This window comes from Mytilus galloprovincialis, chromosome 13 (assembly GCF_965363235.1).
Source record: "Mytilus galloprovincialis chromosome 13, xbMytGall1.hap1.1, whole genome shotgun sequence".
Taxonomy (NCBI): Eukaryota; Metazoa; Mollusca; class Bivalvia; order Mytilida; family Mytilidae; genus Mytilus; species Mytilus galloprovincialis.
The window spans coordinates 46,378,604-46,404,150 of NC_134850.1; the positions used below are offsets into that span (position 1 = coordinate 46,378,604).

Consider the following 25,547-nt stretch of genomic DNA (forward strand, 5'->3'; position numbering starts at 1 on the left):
GCGTGAGAACGAGAGTAAAAGGTATGAATTTGTTATTTAAGACTTGTTGATATTTCTCAGTAAGTAAACTCTATTGAAATTGTTAAGCTATTTAAAAGATTTAAATGTTTACATTGGTGTTCTTTATGGTTAACGCTAGCAGTGATAGTCCCGGTAAAAGACTTGGTACTTTCCTGTTCTCATAGAAAAAAATTGAAATGAAAAATTATTTGTTGTTCCGAACTAATGGGTTTGAACTCTTTTTACAATGTAACATGAAATGATACGGAAATATCTGACATATTTTTTTTTAGTTGGTTTCGTTTTTTGCATGGAACTCAATTATCATTATACAGTTGTGTTATTTATGTATATTAAATTGTGCATTTAACACTTCTTCTGATTGACTGATTTTTGTTGTCTATCAGCTCATAGTTTTTTATTTGCTTCCATGCCTTCATCAATGTTTTCAAGATTCACCTCTCAATAATTGAATTAAGAATTACATTTTAATGAATGGCTGTAACATTTGGTCTGTCTATTAGAGGTAACCTACAAAATATACAACATTTTATCTATGCAAACATAAAGGAACTTGATGCGACTGTCATACAAGTGATAGGTTCAGCGCTAGAAAACCAGGCTCAATCCACCATTTTCTACATTTGAGAATACCTGTCCCAAGTCAGGAATATGACAGTTGTTGTCCCTTTTATTTGATGTGTTTTATCATTTGATTTTGCCATTTGATTAGGGACTGTCCGTTTTGAATTTACCTCGGAGTTCAGTATTTTTGTTATTTAACTTTCTACATAAGACAATGCCCTTTGCAAGTCAGGAATATTTCAGTTGTTATCCATTCGTATGTTTCACCCTTTTCTACAAAAGAAACTGACCTTTCCAAGTCAGGAATATGACAGTTGTTATCCATTCGTATGATGTGTTTGAGCTGTTTCCATTATATTTGAATCAATCTCCAAGTTCGGTGTTTTTTTGGTAATTTTTACTTTTTAGATAAACCGTTTCTGTCTATTCGACATAACATCAAACATGTGTTGCTCACTGAATAACTCGTAATGTGCAACACATTTTTGATATTATGTCGAATATGCAGAAACTATTTTACAGTCATATCTAAATTCAAAAGTTAGAGTGCTATCGATGCTCAAGGCGGATATTTGTCAATAGCCTGCAGTATTTTGAGAAAATCGTGAAGTAATTACCTTCAGACTGTAAGTAATGAAAAGGTCAAGTTGAGTATTAAAGAATAGAAAAATAATTAATTTTAGTTTGTACTAAACACTGTTTTGAAACGGGTATTTTTCTACACTGAAAATTTTTATAAGCTTTATTTGTTTTGTTACTTTTTTTGGGCCAGACACTAATGTTTATGATTTCAAAGAAATCATTATTAAAATGCCAATCGGTAAGAAAATGTATGGTTGTTATAACATATTACAAATAAATCATAAGATTAGGTCGGAACTATTCAGAAACAATTGTTCTTGTCCGAACAAACTGAATTTTAGACACATACTTCCAATGGTGAACACTTACTAGAGTTTAATGCATGATTTGTTTTGTTTTTTCAAAACAAAATTTATTTGCATTGCATAATATGCTAGAGTCATCACAGTACACAACACAAAAAAAAATAATATGAGGTTTTAAAAAGGTCTCCATACCGGTCTATGAGTTTCTTCCCGACTTCTATTGTCATACGGATGTCCCGAATTTCTATTACTAGTCATATTGTTTTGGGAACTGTCTCTTCGTTCAATATTGGTGAGGTTAAGTATATTTGATTCGGAAGGAGAACTGATTCCGACAGGATTTTCTCTCCTGTTATTCATATTTTGAACATTATGAGCTATACCACTATTAAGTGTCATCGAACTTCCTAAAGATGTATTCATATAAAACAAGGACTGCGGTTGCGTCGAAATTTTAGCCCAGTCAATCGACGTCATAACTGGAAAGACACAGTTCTGAATGGATGAACCTGGCACAATATTAGTCGGAATAATAAACGTTGTTTCACCACTTTGAAGTTTAACGGGTAGAACCTTTAATCCACTGAATATATTTCCAACTGTTAATTCTGAATTTATAGGAACATTTTGCAAAGTGTTAATCTCTCGAAAATTTATAGATCCAGTATTTTGTACTATTCCATCAGACGTTGATGGACTCTGTACTATAACATTTGGTTTTTCCACTGTCCTCAATGATTCTGGGGATAAACAGTAATCTCTTTTTAAAGCGGAAGTCAACTGAATACGTTCTGATTTATCACTGTGATTTGAAGGTTGGTTGGAATAACTTTCCTTCTGGTAATAGCAATAAGAAGAATCGTTTGAGCTGGACGTTTCTTGGTCTGTATGTTTACCAGAAATTGAAGGGGAACTATGTAGTTCTCGAGTCGGTTTTATACTTTTATCTGATGAACATTTTGAAAGATGCTCGAGCAGTTTTGCCTGCAAGTCTGGTTCTATATTTGGCAAACTTTTTAAGAATGTAGACACTTCTGTTGCACATTCAATAAATCCTATTCGAAATGTATCACTATTTGGGTTACCTGTTGATGAAATAGTATAAGAATTATGGTATATATTTATAGGTGCTATGTGAAAAAAGTGATATGCGGGAAAGACAATCAAAATGTATGCATGTACAAACAAATATTAAACACGTTTGATAATGAAAATATTGTGTCTCGATAGTATTATCTGTTTGTGTGCATTGTGGATCTTAAATATGATTCCATGTTATATCAAAAGTACGTTTGCTTATGTGTATGTTTCATGTATACCGAATTGGTCAGAATCGATACATTAAATCTACATTCTCACGAAAGGGGATAGCAGCGCTTTTCGCAAGTTAAAGCACAATTTGAACAATTAATTGATAGTCAAGAGGTTATATAAAGCAAGTCTTGAATTGGATGATGGAAGTGTGGAACGACATTGATGCTTTACATCCCTCGCACGGTCGGTAATGCAAGTCAAAATTTCTCCCCTTATTTTATAGTCGGTCATTTTACGTGGCGGTCAAAAGTGTGTATAAACATTTTTATTCATATTCAGTATATTACATTATTATAATACACATATACGTACTTGAACATTGTTGTCTTTGGAGCTGGCGTAATTGTTTTACTGTCAGTTCCAAAATATCTGCTTTTTCCATTTTATTATGTCTCATACCCTGCAATAAATAATAACACTTTATTATGATGCTCATAGGTATAGCATGTATATTACATGAAGTAACATTTATTACTAGCTTCGTATAGCATTTCGTACGTCTGTTTTTACCAATTAACATTTACCACAACTGCTCAAACTTAAGCAAAAGAAACCCAGTAATGTTTATATACGTAAACAAAATAGGTCCTATGACTAAACATTTATCAAAATATGATTTAAAAAAAGTACAAGACTTAAGTTACCTATGTTGCAGGAACGGGGAAAAAACAAAACAAAACAATCGAGAACACCGTACCACTAGCTGTCAAAACATTGAGATAGCAATAGTTTGTCGATGTTCAAATCACATAAATAGATTACGGAGATACAAATCAAAGTGTCATTACAAAACATTTCCAAATATCGACATTACGAACTAAGATCAAATAGCTGGCTGATTATTCTTTAGCTTGTTACAAAATCATATGTTTAAGTCATACCACTTGATAATGCATCAATCAGAAGATGAGTGATAGACGACTCGTGCTTTATCGTAAATCATATAGAGAAAGAATAGTTTATCAGTTTTCAAAACTCATAAATATATAATGATCAAACACATCGAATTAAAAAATCACACACACTGACGTATGAACTTCAAAAAGAGCAGCGAGACTTAGTAAGCGTTTCTTGATTTAAATACATGAACTGCCATCCGAATCTATAATCGCGTAAGACAATAATCAAATAATCATAACGTAATTATTAGTTACTAGTCAAGTATGGTACTGACGTATATGCACTCTCAAATAGTGATAATTTCGTAGTTGTTTAACTATAAAAACCACCTTTTGGACACAAATAAACTAAAAAAGCTACAAGCATCCTTGTTTGACCCTTCGTTAATTATTACTTTGACAGATATGGAACGTTTTATCTTTTGTCACCGTTCATGTAATGAGAGCCCTCTAGTCATTGAGCAATGATGTATCGCAAGATAAACACCGTATCGTGGGAAAAATAATTTACCTTTTTCGCTACTATCATATAATTAGTTAAACTGAATGTTGGTAGATATTTCTATCATAATATTTCATTTTGAAAATATAACCAGGGCCGTTCTCGTTAGAATTGTGTGTGTTACATGTCCTTAACCTTCAAACATTAATTTGATTATATAATATTGAATGAATTTTTCCAAGACCACGTGTTTTAAAAAAAAACAATGTATTAAAGATCTCTCTAATTTGTACTTTGTTTAACGTTTTCAATAACTTAGGGTAATCTTGTCAACAAATTTGTTTAGATTAAATATGCTTATATAAAGGGTATGGGGTAGTACAAAAACAATCATTCGGTTGCATGACGTCAACGTTATCATAATGATTAAAAATAACCTGAATTTGCTTCCTTATTTATTTCTTGATTTCCTTAGTTTGCATATTCCTTCTTCCCTAGATTACAGATTGTCCTTCTGTTTCGAGTCGGTTACGATACGATAGTTAAATTTCGAAATTAGTTATCATCAGATTTATATCAGAAGGAATGTGTCCGTCAGTGAGGGAAGATGCTGGAAACCTTACCAATATAATATTATAACTATTGTTGTAGAAGATCTGTAATTAGTTCATTTAGCCAGTAATACATTGACACCTGATTGAATGAAGTTATCAAATAACATATCATTTAACATGTTTAAATCTTACTTCTTTCTTTATAGCATCTAAAAGAAAGGTTTTTAGCTCTGACAGGCTGGCATTGATCCTCGCTCTTCTTCTTTTTTCCATAAGTGGTTTTGATGACTGTAAAAAATGGACATAATATATCACAAAATACAACATTATTCCTGCATAATATATATATATATATATTGGCTAAATAAATTGGCTACTTAGATCATGTTTAATCTGCAATTATATTTGAAGTGTTTAAAAGAATGTTTTTATTTATGTGGTTTTTGTGTTCGTCCTTTTTTTTTACATTCTTTTTTATTTGCCTTATTTAATTGCAGCTTTGAATGATATACAAGCTATGAAACACAATTTTTATGTTTTTATTTTATCTATAATTGGAGTAAATAATGAAAACAATGTTAACTTATCAACTGCATCTCACAAGAAAGGAATAAAATGGATAATGTGCACACGTTTCGATTTATCCAAGCCAAGGAAATTATATTTAAACGGACTACGTCTTTCTCAGACACGTAATTGTTTTCTTAAGAAGAACAATAAGTTTATTTTGAGGCCATTTAAAAGTATAGTTTATTCGTATCTTAAAATGAATTAACTGGATACAAAGGAATAAAAAAAAAACTTGTGTATTCTTAAGGTAATTTTTCTTTCCTCGAAATCAAACATAAGTAAATGTTCAAAGGAATTCATTGAGAAAAAATATGTATCAATACCTAGTAAAATACTTACTTTCCTTTTCTCCGTTGATGTCGAAGAAACTTTTTCACTTTCCTTCTGTAATTCACTTGTGCATACTTCATTACTATTATCTTCATCAGGGCTGCTGATTTCGTTTTCCATTTGTAGGGAATTCATACAAAAAGTGACAAATATGTTAGTCCATTTCGTTTCAAAAACTTATTTAACTAAATAAAAAAGATTTTTTGAATTCATTAGAAAGTAAGTTTTCTTATAAATGTCACTCAAACGTCAAAAAATGGTAACGTGAAAAGTTACCCTCATTTCATTGGCCTATTCATCACTATGTCTCAGATTTGTAGATGTATTCACCTTAATTATACATGGCACGCGACAATATGTTTTAAGATTGTGGGAAAACCACGCCCACCATGAAGCGAAATGAACACCTGTAATGAAGTGATTTACCTGGTGAATTCCTTAACAGATATTTAAACAGATATTTAAAAAGATTATATGTATGAAAGGATCAAACACAAGAGGAACCAAAATGTTTTTACACATTCAATATTGTTTTTTTAAATCTTTTTAGGTTTCAGTTTTATGACTCAAATGTAGCAGACACATGATTTTTAGATATAAAGGGTTTTCACCAAAGTCTGTCCAAACATGATTCGTCCAGACATCTACTGTTGTACGTCATCTATCTTTTCATACTAATTAACTACATGTCACGGCAAGAAAATGATAAAATTTATAGACCTGTCAGATGGACATACAGCACACGTGGGATGCACCTAGAGGAAGTTGGAAACACCGACTTTGCAGGGTGTATGTAGTCAAACGTCAGCATGTCAAGTGACGTTATTTTTGGATGAAATTACAACTCACTTAAAAATATCTGCAATGTCATTCAAAAAATATTTCTTTGCCAAATGTGACCGTAAATATAAATCAAGTCATTGCTCTTGTGACTTTTGTCGCTCTCCTTGTGATACCAACATTTGGTTTCAAAAAGCAATTCTGTTGTCAATTTTCAAGCATCCAAGGAGAAGGTACAAATGTCTTATAGTAGCCATTGTGTGGCAATTAGATTTGAAAATAGTGCAATTTCTTGAGCCTTAAATAATTAAGTTAACCCTATAAATAACTGTACAGGTCAATTGAGTGCAGAAATGTCACTAGTGATGTCACTGTGATGTCATATACATGTTAATAGTTATCAATGGTACCAGGATTATAATTTAGTAAGCCAGACGCGCGTTTCTAAAAATTGATATTTTAGACCTTGAATAACCATTTTACATATATGTTTTAGCCTTACTCATAAAAGATATTTATGTTTAAAACACATTTTGCCATTGCTCATATATACAAATTAATGACAGGATCTCAGAATGTTAGGATCTTACGAATATTTTTTTTTATTTGAAAAAACGAGGAGCAAAACAAATGGCCTTATTATACCTTTTCCTTTTGCGCATACATGTTGCGAAATGATACTTTTGAGATTATATAAGGTTGATGTCATGACAGATTGCAACATCTGAAGCCATGACTTTAAGCCAAATTAACATTTTTTTCAATATAATTGAAATTTATAGAGGAATAGCATGACTCTTTCATTATTCTTAAACTTGTAAAAGCCAATCAACAAATAGATAGAAGTGCATGTGATTATCTTTGGATGAAAAGTAGAATAACAAAAATATCGAACTCCGAGGAAAATTATTAACGGAAAGTTCCTAGGCAAATGGCAAATGGGTAAAGTATCTGTTAACATATAGAAAATAAATCAAACTATCTAGCCGGATATTTATTTTTTACATCAAAATTGACGTGTATATTTATTGCACAGTAGCTTAAAAATGGAATAACGAGAATAACAAAAACACCAAATAGTTTAACAGATCACATCAACCACCAACATCCGACCATTAGTCGTACATCTACAATATACTTAAAACCTGCAAAGTTAGCTTTACTTACAGGATGGTTTAACTAGAACATGAAAATAAGCTGCTCATTCGTTGCTTTCAATAATACTCACGAGTGTTTATTTCATCTGCATGATCTTTGAATTTTGTATACAGAGGAAAAGAATTTACTTTATATATCATTATAAAATTTGATTGGTTGATTGGTTGATTATTTTAATCTCAAAACTGAAATACTTTAATACTCTCAGATTTTACTTTTGTTGTTACTTAAGACAAAACCTGGTTAACCTCACCATAAGTCGAAGACCTGTTTGCAAATACAATCCGAAACCAACTCAAGAGTACAAATTCAAAATATATCTAGTAATTAATACACATATATAATAGATAGCACATGTTTCAAATATTAATATATAACATTTATGCAATCTTAATATTTGTTCTGTAACTAAACGCCTCGTGGGAAAGGATTGAAAATGTATTTATTTCAGAGAAATTGCAAATAGTTAACGCCAAACATCTTTGTTATGATTTTTTATGTGCGTTATGATTTAAAACCCGACACCATTTTAACATATGATCAACATCTTAATGCAGAAAAGTGTCATATGTACAATAATTATGAGGCGACTAAAATAGAAAATTGCGCTGTTATAAAATAGCATTAAAAGATTAGTAAAGATTATAAGACCTTTCACATATATTTAACATAAATTTGGATTATTAAGGAAAATTTGAGTACCATAAATATTTAGATTGAAATAAATTATTACTCTTAAATAAAAGTTTTGTTGTAACGTTAGACACAATCCGGTAAAATTCGACTCCTTCCACGGTAACTTTTTAATAAAGTACGCTTAAATGTCAATCACAATTTTTCAACTTCGATTTCACTTTCAATGAAATCCACAAAAAAGTCAATAAAGGCATTTTTATCAGCTTTTGCGATTTGTTTAATATAAATTTTCAGTCAACAGTATACGTTGCCGATGTTGTCATCTAACAAATATATTCAAAAGGTACAAATCGACTTAAAAAAATGAGGGGATTGCCATACCGGGTGATTAAATATGGTAGGCGTCTCCCACTATACATGCATTACCCGTTCGGCAATCTGCATTCAAAATTATTTCAAAGTCATACATAGGACACAGTTTGTACTTTTACGTATTTAAAGGCAACAGTAGAATTCTGCTGTTCGCAATTCACAAATCCGGGTTACACACTTAAACTAATGGAAACACATAAACTACGACACAAAGGAAACACAACATTAAAATGTAACTCACACAGAAACGAACTATAATAAAAACAATGGCCATTTTCCTGACATGCTACAGGACATTTTAATAAAAAAAAATGGTGGATAGAACCTTGTTTTGAGGAATACCAAACTTCCCGCTTTTATGGCAATGTTAAATAGAACATTAAAATGACAAAATTACATGATAGGACTACAATACAAATAAATAGGAGTTAAATGGGAGTTACTAATTTAATATATCCGACCGGAATAAATGTTGTGAATGTGTTCCGATATAGGCCCATTTTATCGGTCAACCAATCTGGCCTCATCACACCTACTGCTTTGCAGAGTTTTTATGATCTCTCTTCACAAAACAAAATTGATGCCACCACAATATAGCATAAAAAGTAAAAACACAAAAACACTGAACTCCGAGTGTCCGTATTGTACTTTTACGTATTTAAAGGCAACAGTAGTATTCTGCTGTTCGCTATTCACAAAACTAAAAAGTGTAATAAACAACATAGCCTCCTTTTCTTAAACAGGTCAAATAACATGAGTCAGGGAATAACACTCTGATGTGTTGGGTGTGAGGCACTTTCCTGGATTTTCTTACTTTACCTATTTCCCTAGTGGAAAATGGATACGTGTATCTGATGGTTCAGCATCGCAAGATATTTCAATCTGAGAGCTGAAAGTATAGTAAATGGTGTATAGGTAAAATTTCACCAGACGAAGATGAATCCTTTATATGGAAAACATTAGCCCAGAGAATTGGCAAACACGTGTAAATGAAATATTTGATATAAGTAACATTTTTGTAGGAATCGTAGACAAACCAGTAACTCTGTTGAGATTCGTGTACCTTACTTATTATCTTTGATATATATGAAGGAGGATAACAAAAATTTTAAGAAAAAAACATAAAAATGACTGAAATCTCTTTTGACATGGAAAAGGGCGAATTGCAACTGCCCAAGTGGGTAAGGTGAATAGCTGATCGTAGGTTTTCCTTTTTGTACAATGGTAGCTTTGAAACCCTTTATACCTTGCTGGTCCGTGTGAGCCAAGGTTAATTGTTTTATGCATTGTGCTTTGCGTGTAGAGTTGTCTCATTGGCAATCATACCACATTTTTTTAATTTTTATAACTTTGACTCCAATTATTGCGATAAATTCTATCATGTAAAAACCACTACAACTCGAAAAAAAGGTTGTATCTCAGACTGCTAACAAACAATGGTATAATCGTATAACAGAAGTATCATGTGGCTATTATTCAGCATTGTAAATTGTATATTATGATGAATAGTTAAGAAACAATACAATCACCTATTAGTCATTCTTAAATGCATATTGATTACATTTTGTATTCACCAATACCCACGTCTTCCAAGACCGGTTGGTTACTTAAGTTGCGCGAGTCTTCTCCAAGACAGTGCCAACCGGGCAAGGGTAGTAGCCAGTCAAGGTCGTTAAAACCTTCCATTTGTTGTCCAAGATTGTGCAAATTATGAATTATCAGGACTTCTGAAAATTCAAATGCGAAAACCAAAGACGTATAAAAATTGATTATTTTAGGAAAATATTTTAACAAAAAGGTAAAAAATGAAATGCGATTACTGAAGCACTGACTACTGAGATGTTGATACTCTCGATCAGCAGTATCATGTATTTTATCTAGATGAGTGAAACAACAAATTGATTAAAAAAAATCAAAATGGTCATCCTTTAAAAATACTTAGCTGAATAACATAATGAATAGATTATAGCCACATTTAAAGTCAGATAGCAATTAATCAAAACAAGTTTGCGTTAAATCTAAGCTCGTTTAAGAGATTTATTTGGCTGATACGAACAGTTCTATATCTCTTCCTGATACATCGAAATTAAGGGGAAATTCTCAAGGTGACAAACAAAATTGAAGGAATCGAATATATTTCTAACGATTCAGAGCATGCGTGTTGAGAGAGTTCACGTTTCCTGTCATGAAGTCACTTTACGCCAGGCAAATCCTCACTTAGTCAATATGTCGCAATCAGAAAGAGGAAACAATCGTTAGAATAAAAGAAAGGACGACAATTCCGGTATGTAACGATCTATGAAACATATAGTACTAGTGGGTTGAGACTAGGCCATATCGTACCTGTTGTCCAATTTGTAATGGTGACCATTGTAAAATTTATTAAGAGTGTAATTAAGTCGTTTTTATCCCAACTTTTTTGGATATCAGTTCTTTTGCACGGAGCACACTTTTGCTAGTGAAGTTAGGAACTGGAATTTTCTATAAGGATTCACTGTTTCAATTGGTTCTATACGATTGATGTGCCATATACAATGTCCGTTTCTTCTCTTTTATTTGTAGCAAAAAGTGACATGCAATTTATAGTTTACAGTATAGGATTACTGCTTCTATTTTAAAAAATAAACAATCACTTTTCATGTTTGACATTATATTTGCCTTCTGTGGGACTAGGATGTTCATGTGTACAAACACTATTATTTCAATTTAATCTGCAAGATTGCTAGAAAGCAAACTATATGAGAATCGAATCTCTTACAAATATCCAATAACTTAAAAAATCAAACAGGACCAAAAGAAGAGTAAAAATTATATAGGAACTTCAGAGATGAGTAACAGAGCTGAGCTGATTTCCGGTTAAACCAAATAACGGAGGCAAACATAGAAATATATTTACGTGCTTTGATGCTGAAAATGCGCAGTTTGACATGTGATGTCTGTTCAAGGATGTTCAAACAAGATTATTTAGGAATATTCTCTTACACACCATTAAAATATGCATTTTAATAAATTATTGAATAAAAAAATTACTTTAAAGAGATAAAGTTGACACAGATATTGTCGTAACCACAACTATGTCCTTTTTTCTTTGATGATGCCATCATCGCAATAGACTTACCATCGACTAAGTTCATGACATGACAGATAATACTAGTTAACTGAGAGCTGGATCTGGCTATCCTTCAGCAAAAACCATATATTCCAACAGTTTGTGGTGTTGTTCATGTTGCTCAGACTTTCGTTCTCTGTGTAGTGTTTGGAGAACTTACTTGTCTTTATGTCGATATTCTTATTTGTCCATTGAGTTGTTAATTTTTCTAAACTTGTGTGTGTTGAATTTATCCTTAGTATGTACAGATTTGTTTTTAAATAAATGATTTTGTTTAAAAATGAGCCTCAAGATGTGTTTATTTTATATACCATATTTTTCCAAAATTAAATAAATGGCTCGATCAGAAAACCTTTTTTATTACTACATGAAGTTCATCTGTGCTCTTTCAATTGTGTGTTGAAATATAAATATATCAAAATTAGACAATCGTATTAAATATTTAATAAACGACAAGGAAAACACGAAACAATATTAACCAGTAAAACCGCTTCTTATGCAATAGGTTGACATTTTTGTACAATATTTTTTTTTATCATTTAGATAAACCATTCAGAGATTAAGTAACTTTATTACGCACAAATATTGACAGATATTATAAAGTTGATAGTAAAAACATAAGAAGTTCAGCAGTTTGACGTTTTATTTGGTAATTTTTTGTTAGTTTTTTTTTTTCATGCAAACTTTTTTTCATTGACATTGAACGATGAAGTCTCTCTTATGTCTTTACATTACTTTTGCAGGTATGTAGGAACTAAAAGACTTAATTTTTCTTTTGACAATTGATGTTTCACTTAGGTAGGACATACATTTACATTGCCAATGGAGACCAATTCATGCCAATTGCTAAGAATAAATTTATTTCTGCGTATTTAATATACATATTATGCATTATTTGTACGTTTTTCAAATCGTTCAATTTTATCTTTTATATTGTTAAGCCTGATACTTTAGATATCAATCGTATTTGTTCAGTTAAAAGCTGATTAAACGCCTTTAAACTAATTTCAACTTATTGCGATTTTTTCTCCAGCAGCAGCTCAGTGTATCCGTCTTATTACCGATCAGTGATTAGTGTGTAACAACAAGTGTTGAATGGGTGAAATAACAGGAATCAATATAATCGAATTAGACAAATAGACTGTAACTGATGATAAACGTTTGTGATTTACTCTTTTCAATTGCAATACAAGGTCTTACGCTACTCGAAAAAAATATCCAAAAAGTAAAAGCTATAAGTGATAGATGTCAATCATTCCAAAAGCACTATACACTTTCTATTTACATTGGGAATAAATTTTGGCATCACAGGTTATTTTAACCGCTTTTAATTAATGTATACATGGGATCACGCCCAGCTTTTTGTGGGATTCGTGGTGTTTAGTCTTTATTTTTCTATGTTGTGTCTTGTGTACAATTTTTTTTTTTTCTGATTCAGCAATGGCGTTGTCAGTTCATTTTTTATCTATGAGTTTGAATGTCCCTTTGGTATCTTTCGCCCTTCTTTTATGCAGTACATAAAAATTTACTATCACCTGGTCATAAGACGGTATATTTGTAGTGTTACAAAAATATTGCAGTGTCTTAAATAAAATACCTCATTTTAGTAAATGAATCGGTATACCGGGTTTATGTAAAAAGTCAAAATGTTTCGACCTTACATATACAAAGCATTAAACAATATAGGCGATTTCTTAGAAAGTAACAGGTACAGTTTAGTTACTGGAATATAAAGTTGTGCAGATTAAGAAGACTCTGATAATATTTAGGTACCAGTTAGAATGATTAACTAAAGAATTCGGAAAAGGCATGATATATTTTGTGTCTAGAAATGTTCCCTTATCAGCTGAATCGCCAATCCTTACCCATTTTTAGCTCACCTGGCCCAAATGAGTCTCATCATTACCAAAAGTGTCAATTGACCCCTTAAGGAGTTAATGCCCTTTATTGTCAATTTTTCGCACATTTTTGTAATCTTTTATAAAAATCTTTTCCTTTGAAACTACAAATTTAACCAAGATGGCCAACATAGCTAAAAATAGTATGTAGAGATAAAATGCAGTATTTGGCTTATATCTCTGAACTAAAGCATTTAGAGCAAATCTGAGATGGGTTAAAACTGTTTATTCGATCATTATATATCTGTCCTGAAGTTTTCAAACAAATCAGGCGTTGGGTTGCTGTCCCTGAATTGGCAATTTTGCAGTTTTGGGTGATTATCTTTAATGTTATTATTAATAGATAGAGATAAACTGTAAACATCAATAATGTACAGGTACGATCTACAAACACATCACCAAAACCAAAACATGACTGAAATTGCCAATAAACCCCTTAAGGGGTTATTGTCCTTTATATTCCATTTTTTAACAATTTAAAAAAAAGTTGTAAATGTTTGTAAATTTTTACAAAATATTTTCTTCTTAAACTACTTGGCCTAGTTCATTATAGATAGAGATGATTGCAACAGCAAGAACGTTCAGTAAAGTAAGATCTTCAAACACATCACCATCACCAAAACAGAATGTTATCATAAATTATATTCTTGTCTATGTGTGGCCTTTGTTAAATATGCATATAGACTAAGATGAGCGACACAGGCTCTTTAGATCCTCTAGTTGAAATGGCTTTTATCTCTACGTTTTTCCGTCAGTATCATCTGGTATCGTGTACTGTGGATGATTATCGCATCATGTGCTCTTATATCGAAAGTTTCAAAAATTTAATGTAAACGTTTAAATCGTTGAAGAGTACAAAGGTCAAAAGGAACGGAAAAATCAAAGGACAAAGTTTAGGAGTTATTACATTAGTAAAAGCCCTTTTAAATAATTTCATGAACTGGGAATTCTCATGTGTTATCTTATTTGAATCATGCCAATAACAATGCACTGGCTACTTGGCGGATATTTACCATGTTGACTGCTTAGTAAAATTGTATGTGTAATCAAGTTTTAACAGCTTCATTACCTTCACGTTAATTTCTGTTTGTTTTGGTTTTTTCAGTCTTCCAGCAGATTGTCACCTTGACCTCTTTCAGGCCTCCAAGCTGTGTTCCATGCGATTCACATTGTCGAAATAATTTACGCTGCTGGTTTGGGCATTGTCCAAATAATATTTGTAGATGTGTATGCTTTGTGAAGGGCTATGGAGGTAAAATATTGTCATTATCTATATTATTTTGTATTGACTACTAATCGTGTTATTTTTTATGGAAATTCAAGACATTCAGTAACAAGCTACTTAATAAGGCAAGTGAACAGTTGTACAGATGTTTAGATGATGACTTTGTCATTGATAACAATAGGCACAACGTCAATATATATTGTAACTTCAGTCAATTTGACGTTTATAACTGTGTGTTAGCTAGATATATATAAGCCTCTTTAAAGAAAACCAGTGGCACCATTAGATTTGCTTAGGTGCGTGTTATTTTGATCCTGACGACAGCTAAAGAAAATCTTATTTTGATCCAGAAGCTGTAGAGTTCATAGTGAAAAAGAACTTAATATCATTTAAGCCGGAAAGTAAACATCAGTATGTTGATGGTTTTCTGAAACTAAAGAAGAAGTCATGTCGAAAAGAAACAACTAATTATTTGACATTTTTGCATGTTTAATTGTAGACAGCGTAACAATATTGTTGAAATAAAGTCTTAACACGTTTGACAAAACCGTAAAAATGTGTCCTTACAAATCTGTATATATCTCTTCGCATAGTCATTTTCAGTTTCAGAAATTAAAACAGAACTTTCACAGACTCATGGCCTATTACTTTTACGGCACACGCCGTTTCGTCAACAATCAGTGATGCTAGAATCAAAAGGAGTTACAATTTAAAAGTTCGAGTAAAGTTAAACAATGACGAGCATTTAGAACCAACAATTGTGAAATGTTGCCAAATACACAGTTTTGGATAATTTCTATGTTCATACCCAAAATGAATATGTAACAATTACCCATAGATAAGAAATCGATTATTTAGGACATTGTTAACCTATCAAACTATTTTGGTGGATTCTTTTAAAATTATTATACAGAAACATTTAATTTTGTGAATTGAATTTTGCTATAAGATTATAGAATACATACAACTTTTTTGTCTTTCTTTTTTTTCAGGTGCAACTTTCACGAATGGTATATATACTACACATCCTACTATAACAGTAAATACTGATCTAGACGTGTAAAACACTTGATGTAGAAAACATTCAACCGGTTCACAAACTATTAAACCTGAAATAAAAGATATGAAAAAGTAAAGCTGTTCACGTTATTAATAACTATTAACGTCATACAAGCAGAAAAGTATACCAATGAAATGCATCAGCTGTTACCAGATCGTAAAGTCATCTTTATCGTTGTCCTGTCAGAACAATAGCAATCGTAACTCCTCGGCCATTCTTGCTATTGTCCTGTCAGAACAATAGCAATCGTTACTACTCGGCCATTCTCGCTATTGTCCTGTCAGAACAATAGCAATCGTAACTACTCGGCCATTCTCGCTACTGTAGCGAAAGTGGTCGAAAAGTAACGTTCAACAACCAGTACCGTAATTTATCGACGGTCAGTGAATATTATGGCTGATGTATTGCACTTTTATTAAAGGAGATGAAGAAATTAGAAAAAAAATAATAATGTAATCTATATTCTTAATACAAAAGGACGTCTTCAGGGAAAAAATGCAATCTATCATCTACTTACAAAGCTTATAGCATCCAACAGTTTATAAACAAAATATCAATTATTTAAATATGTGAATTGGAATTAGACGACATTCGTCTTTATTGGCAAAAAGTAATAATTAATATGACTTTTTACGATTTTTGGGTTTCAATGTATCTAACAACAGAAGCAATCTTTCTAACGACAATATGAAATTGAAACTTTAGAAATGTACATAAAAGAAGGCGTGGGACGTAATGGCACAGACTCTAAACTTTTAATCAAAATAAGTTTAGATTACAATCTATGTATATTTTTCCATAGGGAAAAAACTCCTACGTAGGGAAAATTGTATCCCTGCCTTGTTATGCCAAAACATACACGAGTCAGAAAATTACTGCGAGCAAAGCAAAAAGGACTTACTCTACTGATACATATATATCAGATCTTCCTATGCAGTATCGATTGTTGTCCAACGACCAAATTAATGTGTGCTCAGAGTTTTTCTAAACAAAAGAAAATAAACAGGACAACAACACTTAAAGTGTCAATGGTCTGTCTATTTTACTACATAAAATTCTTTAAGTCAGCAAACATTAGTTTAATGAATGTAAAAATAAGTTAAATGTCACTAAAAGCGACAGAGGGCGATATTTAATGTAGTTTTTGTATAAATGCTTATGTCATTGAGTGCCAAAATCAATTATCTCTTACAAACAGTCAATAAATCACCTAATCGGTTAATCTAACAGACGAGTGTAACATTGTAAAACTAAGAAAGTCGCTGAAACATGACTGAGAAAACGAAGCTTAATATAGAGTTTGCATATTAAAAGCAGGGATGCTTATGCAAAAGACCACCAAATATCAACGATATAACGATCTGGTCCGTGTAAATCTTTAAAAACACACATGTTAGTTAAAGCAGGGGGGTCTTACATGCATGGTTTTTGTATTATTTGTTAGTGGTTTTGAACTAGTTGTCAGTAACTGCGAGTACTCTTAGATCTGATTGTCTTTTTGTTGTTGGGATATACCCGGATACGTCCACTCTGTGTTTTTGTAAGTTATAATTCTATTTGTATCCATCTGATGTGTTAAGCCTTTTTCAACTGATTTGTATTTCATTCTTAATATTTTGTATTGATACACTCCTATCCCAGTTTATGGGAGGGTTTGGATTCCGCTAACATGTTTAATACCGCGACATCCTCTATGTATGCGCCTGTCCCAAGTCAGGAGCCTGCTTTTCAGTGGTTGACGTTTGGTGATGTGTTACATATTTGTTTTTCACTCATATATTTTTTACATAAATTTGGCCGGTAGTTTTTTTCGTTTGAATTGTTTTACATTTGTCATTTGGGGATCTTTTATAGCTGACTTTGCGGTTTGGGCTTTGCTATTGTTGAAGTCTGTACGGTAACCTTTAGTTGTTGATGTTAGTGTCATTTTGAGTTTTTAGTGGAGAGTTGTCTCATTGGCAACCATACCACATCTTCTTTTTTTTATATTAACCCACCATGTTCTTCAGAAAATCCCTATAACATGTCAGGAATATAGGCAGCTGTTTTCACTTGTTCAGTTGATTGATAGTGTTTTGTTCTAGTAATTTTGTTATACTTTTTTCAGGTTGTGTCTTCGACAGGAACGTTTAAAACCAAAACCATTGAAGCCAGACTACTGTTTTAAAACAGTTGAGGTGCATATTAAACTTATGTTACAATGTTATATCAGGTATCAATCAATTATTTGACATTAGTAATAATTCTGAAAGAGAGTTAATCAGAAATCAAGTGGTTAAGTTACACATGTCCCACACTTTGGCGTCGTTCCCAGCAGATCAGATAAAACATGGGTTTGCTGAAAATGAGGACGTGGTATAAGGGTAAGATAAAATACACGCCAGGTTGATACGAATTATAATATTGAGAATTATGGGTTCAGGTTCAATGACTTGTTATCACGAATTGTCACATTTTTGTAAGTATTAATTTTTAAAAAGTCAACTGAGCATGCATGTAAGTTCTAGAAAAATCCGCATTATTTTCTTGTCAACATTTTTCTAGTCTTATAGGTGAAAGAATGTCCCTTATGTTAAAATATCCATTAAACCATACGTTTTCAAGAATGCTGAATCTAGATTTGTTTTCCGGAGAGATGGCTGTGTCAGATATTCGCATAGTATAGACGTTCACGAAATGTTTAACTGTTACTTTTGACGATCAATACATAATTATAATTAAAGTAACCCTGCGCTTTTTTTCTAGTTAAACGTAGACCTTAAAAGATATGTATTTAACGTATAGATACAAAATATACCCATTATGCTAGATACATATCTTCTTTCTTTTCTATGATAATAAATAATACTACTATTACTTTTAATTTTTAAATACTAGATTCCAAAGAAGTAAGAACCCGTATGTGGTACATTTATGTAGCACACCATTAAAACAACACATGATAATCCTCCATTGTATCATTTGACACAATAATTGAATTATTTCTTATCCAGATGTCGGAATATATTTTATTTCAATAATTCCATGACACATTATGAGAAATAAGAGTCGACTTTACAGGTCTGACACTAAACATCAACTATGATTAGTTAAGATATCATTCCGGGTGTAAGCACCTTTTAAAAAAAGAGTTTAACATGAACAGGTGTATAAGTGAAACAGTTTTAGACCATGATCATGATCATACTAGGGAAAGTGTCATCGGTTTTTTTTCATAGTATTGTCTGTTTTTTTTTTTTTAACTTTGTTTTTATTTTCAGTCTTGAATCTTCTTTTCTTTTAATTCCCTTCTAAATATTTACCATCTCTCCAGAAGGACCTCAAAGTTAAAGAGGGTGGTAAAGGGTTATTTTCGTGCAACGTGTTTTGCCCTTTTTATTTCACGTGCAGCCGTGAAAAAGGTTCGTTATTCACCGTGTTTCATGAAATCGGGAAAAAGATCAACGTGCAAGAAATTTTTAATTGTTCGTTCATCGTGAAATGGAATTTTATTTCGCGTTCTTCCGTGCAGATACCCCCCCCCCCTTTTTACACCCCTTGTTAAAGTACCTTCATTATTATTGATATTGAGTTCGATATGCGAGGATGTATACATGATGACCTATATCCTATTCTCCTAGCATTTGATTTCATTTTTTTCCCAGTGTGTTTATAAGATTTTAAAATAGTTTATATTCGTATATCATATGAATATCTTTGGAAATCCGCCCTTTCTGTCAACTTCTGGAAAACCTGCAGTTAACCCGAGATTATGAAGTAGGGGTTCGTGTTGCTCAGTTTAATTTTTTATGTGGTGTATGGTGACTTTGGTTTGCTTTCGTCATTTGTGTGTAACGACGGTTTTGTCGCTTTATATTCTATGTCATGGTTTTATCGCTTTATATTCTATGTCATGGTTTTGTCGCTTTCTCTTCTATGTCATGTTTTTGTTGATTTCTTTCTGTCATGGTTTTGTCGCTTCCTCTTTGACTAATGAATTTTGATTGTCCCTAGTATCTCTCGTCTCTTTTTTGAAAACAAGTGTTCTGTTTAAGTATTTTTTTCAATGAAATTCTCCGTGCATACACAAAAAAAATTCTCAATAGAAAGCACAAGTGGATTTCTTTTTAGCGAGAAATCTTCCACAAAACAAATGTTGTTTTTTATAAAAAGGAATAGTAGCCATTTTAAAGATTGCACATTATCATGGCAACTCCTTGGAAATATTATAACAACGCATGCATTCATGTATTTACGATTCCTAATCTTAAAGTTAGACTTGAATATATCTTCTGTTGAACACTTTGAGAAATTAGTTGCATTCGACTTTAAGCACTTCATGACAGGATCTGAAAATTATCTTGATTAAATACATTGAAGTTGGTCCTCTTATCCATCTTCAGTCACTGACGTTATCTCCGATAGATAAGTAGCAGTGCCTTCATTACTTTAATGAGCCAAACGAGTTGCATTTTACATATACACATACTTACGAATTAAGTCATAACAGGACAGACGTTATTCGATTCCCTGTTGTATAAATTTTCTTTCTGGCTCAAATTTTATGCCTTAATATAGGTATAAAAATAGCATTGAAATAACATTATTATGTTCAGTGAACCACATTAAATCGAGCATGATAGAGTATCTTCAACCCAAGATGCTGTTTCGGAATCTAAATGCATTGTAGGTAAAAAAAATTTAAAGCGTACACCAAAAGGTTTAGATTGGACAATAACGTCAAAAACAATGGAACTATTGCCAATGACGTGATGCTATTTTCATTCACTGTTGCATACAATAAAATTACTCAGTCTTTCACATTTTGAAACGGTAAGTTAAGAACCAGTCATTAAACTCTCAATGGTTTTCTTAAACGTTTAATATAGAAAATTAAAAAAAATGTATTTACACATTTAAGCATTTAATACTTTCAAATAAAATATAACCTTTTGTCCATTACACCTTTTAAATAATTCATTGTTACAACAGAGATTAATACTATTGATTCCCCGGCACCGGTGTTATATTTTTACATTTTAAATTGAATAGGAGCTACTTGGGTTGACACAAGAACATATGAAACCAGATTTTTTACTTGTTGATAACGTTTATGGTGTCTTAAATTATACACCGTATTTAGAGTTAGTGATTATTAATTATCATTGAAATTCATTACTGTAATTTCATCATGAAGTAGAGGAAAATCCGTAACCTTGCTTGTCTTTATTAATCAAATGGTAACATAGACGACAAATACGTATTACCTTTTTTATAAAGTACAAAAGTTCAAAAGTGTAACCATATAAAAACGTAAACATATGTGGGAAAAACTTTAATCTTTTCACCTTTCTCATAAATCTTAGAAAATTAAATACATGTGTCGATCTAACAATCTCGTCATGAAGGTTAGACAATTATCAGCTTGTTTCTTCATTTCGTTTTTCTTATACAGTTGAATTATTCTTTATCCTTCTAATGATTTATTTTTATCTGGGAAACTATAAAATAGGGCATAATTATATAACTTTAAAAGATCTTTATTTGATGTAATCTCATGTAACTTAAACACGAATGTTCTTTCAAAGATTGTTTCTTAAGTTTCCAAATTTTAGTTACTGAAAGGTCATCATTGCATATAAATCGACCTGTATAAGCTTAAAGAATTAACTTCCATTGGAAGTTGGATGTGTACTCATTTTGTGTCTTTGTTAGTTGTTTTGTGCTTTTTATCGATCTGATGAGTCAATACTTTTTCAACTGATTTGGACAGTTTGTTATTATTTTGTGATGTTACACTTCTGTCCCTGATTCTGGGAGATTCCGCCAACATCTTTAACCCTGCTACATTCAGTATGTGCCTGTAATTCAGTGGTTCTCGGTTGTTACTGTTTATCATATTTATTTTTCGTTTAATGTTCCTAACATAAATTAGGCCGTTAGTTGCCTCGTTTTAAAGGTTTTACATTTTGTCATTTCGGAGCCTCGTTATAACTTGATTTCGGAGCCTCGTTATAACTTGATATGCGGTATTTGGTTTGCTCATTGTTTAAGTCCATCACCTACATTTGTTAATCATCTATGCCATTTGGTAAAATTGAGAATGGAAATGGGGAATGTCCCAAAGAGACAACAACCCGACCATAGAGCAGACAACAGCAGAAGGTCACCAACAGGTCTTCAATGCAACGAGAAATTCTCGCACCCGGAGGCGTCCTTCATCTGGCCCCTTAACAAATATATACTGTTTCAGTGATAATGAACATGTGTCTACATCTTCTAATTTTTATATTAACTAAAAGTTTGCAAGGACCATTTTAGAACTAAAACGTTGCATCTTCATAAAATTGTTTAAAGTTCAGTATTCCATAGATTGTTGTCTCACAGTATTCCATAGATTGTTGTCTCTCAGTATTCCATAGACTGTTGTCTCTCAGTATTCCATAGATTCTTGTCTCTCAGTATTCCATAGATTGTTGTCTCAGATTTGTTGTGTTGCCTTTTTATATTTATTTTTTCTTGGTGATACATGTATAAGGCTAATTACTATTGTGTGGTGTGTATTAATGTTAAGCCCTGTTCACAACGAACCTACGACACATCTTTACAGCGCCACGACATGAAATTAAGTCAAATACCGGGTCATCTGTGTTCGTCGTAAGACAATCGCACAACATTCGCAAGATATTTTGAGCATCGTTGCGCTTTCGTGTGTCGTGGGACGAAAATTGTACATGCATCTTTTTCGCTCTACGATTCTTTATCGTGTCACTGTCTTGTGGATGTCGTGAATGTGTCTTACAATCGTCGTGCGACTGTAGTGCGATAAACACATTGTTGTGGGTATCAATATAATGCATTCTAATCAAACAATCGTCGCACGGCTGTCGCACGACAATCTCACGACTCTATATATACATAGCAAGACACTCGTGATACAGTCGCAAGATTGTCTCACGATAACAAATTTCGTACGATGATCGCACAACATTGATTGTCTGTCGTGCGACAGTGATACGTTCGTCGTGCAACATATTTTCGTTATATTTAGAAGAGCACAATTCGGCGGGAATGAATGTTTGGAAAAACATACCGTCTACAATTTAAACAAGACGACGATTATGCTTCGCCCTGCTGAATAGACGTCTTTGCGGACTACAGCAAGAGCAAAATATGGTCCTGTTAGAGTTAATTCGTGCTTGTGAACAGTATAGGAACCAGCGAAACGCCCGACGTTGGTGGGTTAGGCAATGGATGTTTGGGCAGTACAGTACACTGATGCAAGAGTTGGAGCGGGAATCTGCCAGTGATTTCGTTGGATTCATGTGGATATAGCTTTGCATGTTTCAAGAGCGTTTGTTGAGAGTCGCATCACAGTGGCACGACAGTCGTACGACACTGGAACGATAGTGATATGACAGTAACAAGCGCATCTTATGAGATGAAAACCTGAAAAATAGCCCAAAACCACTCACGATTGTCGTACGATTATCACACGACCGACTTGCGACACACACACACGACAGTACAATTATAATTATTTTGTTCTGTCTTGTACCCATCACCCATCGTGGAACCATCGTAAACATGTCGTAGCTGATGTGACCACTAGAAATAATTTTTTGACATTTTGCACGACAGCGCCACGACAACTATTTTATAGATCTTCCACGACAAAAAATCGTACGATCTATTGTGACCGGTGCATTTGGCCTCGATAAATTTTTTAACATCTGTAGTTTTTCAAATTAGAATAAAAGATATCTGGTCATGCTCGATAATTGTCGATAAAATCGTTCAGTAGTTATCGTTTGGGTGAGTTATTAGTTTCTTCTCGGCTTTCTGTACAATATGTAAATAAATACTAGTATCTGTCTAAATTTCAACCTAGTATACTGAAGTTCTAATGATAACTAGTCAAGAAAAACAAGTATTTACTGTTGACTACTTTGACCTTTGTCACAAGTTATCATAAACTATGTGAAAATTGCTATACAATAACAATAAGGTCCAATATTGACCGAAGAGTAAAATGACCCTCTACGACCCTCACTTCCCTATAAAGAGAAAGGTGGTATATAAATTAAAAGTGAAATTGAGCATGAGGTGATAAATAGTGTTTTACTGTAAATAGAATAGGACATTTATTTCTAGTCGGTACTTATTTAATTATATATACCTAATTATAGTATCGACTGCAGTTTAAGGTGCCATGCACAAGGTTTCCAAAATCACTTTCTCCACACAACTGTGTCAAGTTGTAATTGTTGAAATGATAAAACGTTCTTTACGACGAAATATTTAATAGTTTCCAATCTTTTCATACGATGTCTAACTTGTTTTGATTTATTATATTTAGAAATGGAATCAACACCGTGTAAATAAAACAATTATATCTGACAGACCAGCAATTTGTTATTGTATGACAGAATCTTTCCTATGACACGAATAGAATAATGTGTTAGAACCATTAGATAACGGAACAAGCCTTTCTTGTTTGTATTTGACTATATACATATAGAAACTTGTCATAGATGGAAGTTGTATACATAAAAAAAAATGTGCCAATGAGACAACTTTCCACCAGAGATCAAATGGAAAAGAAATAACTAACTATTATAGGTCACCGTACGGCTTTCGGCAATGAGCAAAGCCCATACCGCATAGTCGGCTAAAAAAGACCCCGAAATGACCATGTAAAACAATTTGAAAGGGAAAAACTAACGGCCTTATGTATGTACAAAAAATGAACGAAAAACGAATTATGTAACTCATAAACAAACGAAAAACACCGAATTACAGGCTCATGACTTGGGATAGGCGCATATATACAGAATGTGGCGGGGTTAAACTAATTAGCGGGATCCCAACCCTCCCCTAACCTGGGACAGTGTTTTTACATTATAACTTAAGAACGAACAACAGAAATCAGTTGGAAAAAGCTTAACCCATCAGATGGATACAAATAGAAAAACTTCACAGAGTGGACGTGGAAGGGTACTTGTATATCCCAACAACAAATAGACACCAAGTTCAGATCTGAGACTACTCGCAGTTACTGACAGCTAGTTCAAAGCCACTAACAACTAATAAAAAAAATCATGCATCTAGTACTTAATTATCAATCAGTACACGTCCAACATCCAATGCATTTAGTGTAACATGTTTGTTATTTAAGTATTGTTAATAATAAAAGCCGTGCAAGGTTTGATTGATGGTAGATTTAAATCGTACCGAGCTGTAGATTTCTTACTTTTGGTGCATAAATACACAGCAACGTCCAGTATAGATGCGGGACAATCGCTCTTTTTAGTCATTAGGATATTTTTGGACAATTTAACGATCGTAGAAAAAGGTAAAAGTAACAAAAAAAACATCTCCAAGGAAAATAAAAAAAATGGAAATCCCTTATCAAATAACAAAATATGGAGCTCAAACACCTCAAACGAATAGAAGACATCTGTCGAATTCCTGTCTTAAAAATATCAAGAGCTACGGTTCCACAGGTACGTGTGGTCGGTCTTGAGTATTCATTTACGTCTGCCAATTTTCAAGCATAAACAAGCATTATAAAACTCTATCAATATTTCTATTTATAAAAGGATGAAAATGTATACAAAAAATAAAGTGATGTAAAAGCCCAGTAACACAATATAATTGATGAAAAACAAACATACACAATGTCAGCTCTAGACAAAAAAAAAATAAATTGGTCTTTAAATTTAGAAAAATAGCCTTATGATTCTTAA

At 32.5% G+C, this 25,547-nt stretch overlaps 1 protein-coding gene across 1 annotated transcript; it reads right to left on the reverse strand.

The window, feature by feature from the left end:
- Positions 1-1,553: 1,553 nt before the first annotated feature.
- Positions 1,554-5,824, reverse strand: LOC143055995 (uncharacterized). Its single transcript, XM_076229063.1, has 4 exons — positions 5,591-5,824; positions 4,874-4,969; positions 3,099-3,186; positions 1,554-2,557 (listed from the first exon to the last, which is right to left on the reverse strand). The coding sequence occupies exons 1-4, from the start codon at positions 5,714-5,716 to the stop codon at positions 1,647-1,649; spliced, it is 1,221 nt and encodes a 406-aa protein (XP_076085178.1). The 5' UTR covers positions 5,717-5,824; the 3' UTR covers positions 1,554-1,646.
- Positions 5,825-25,547: the final 19,723 nt, after the last annotated feature.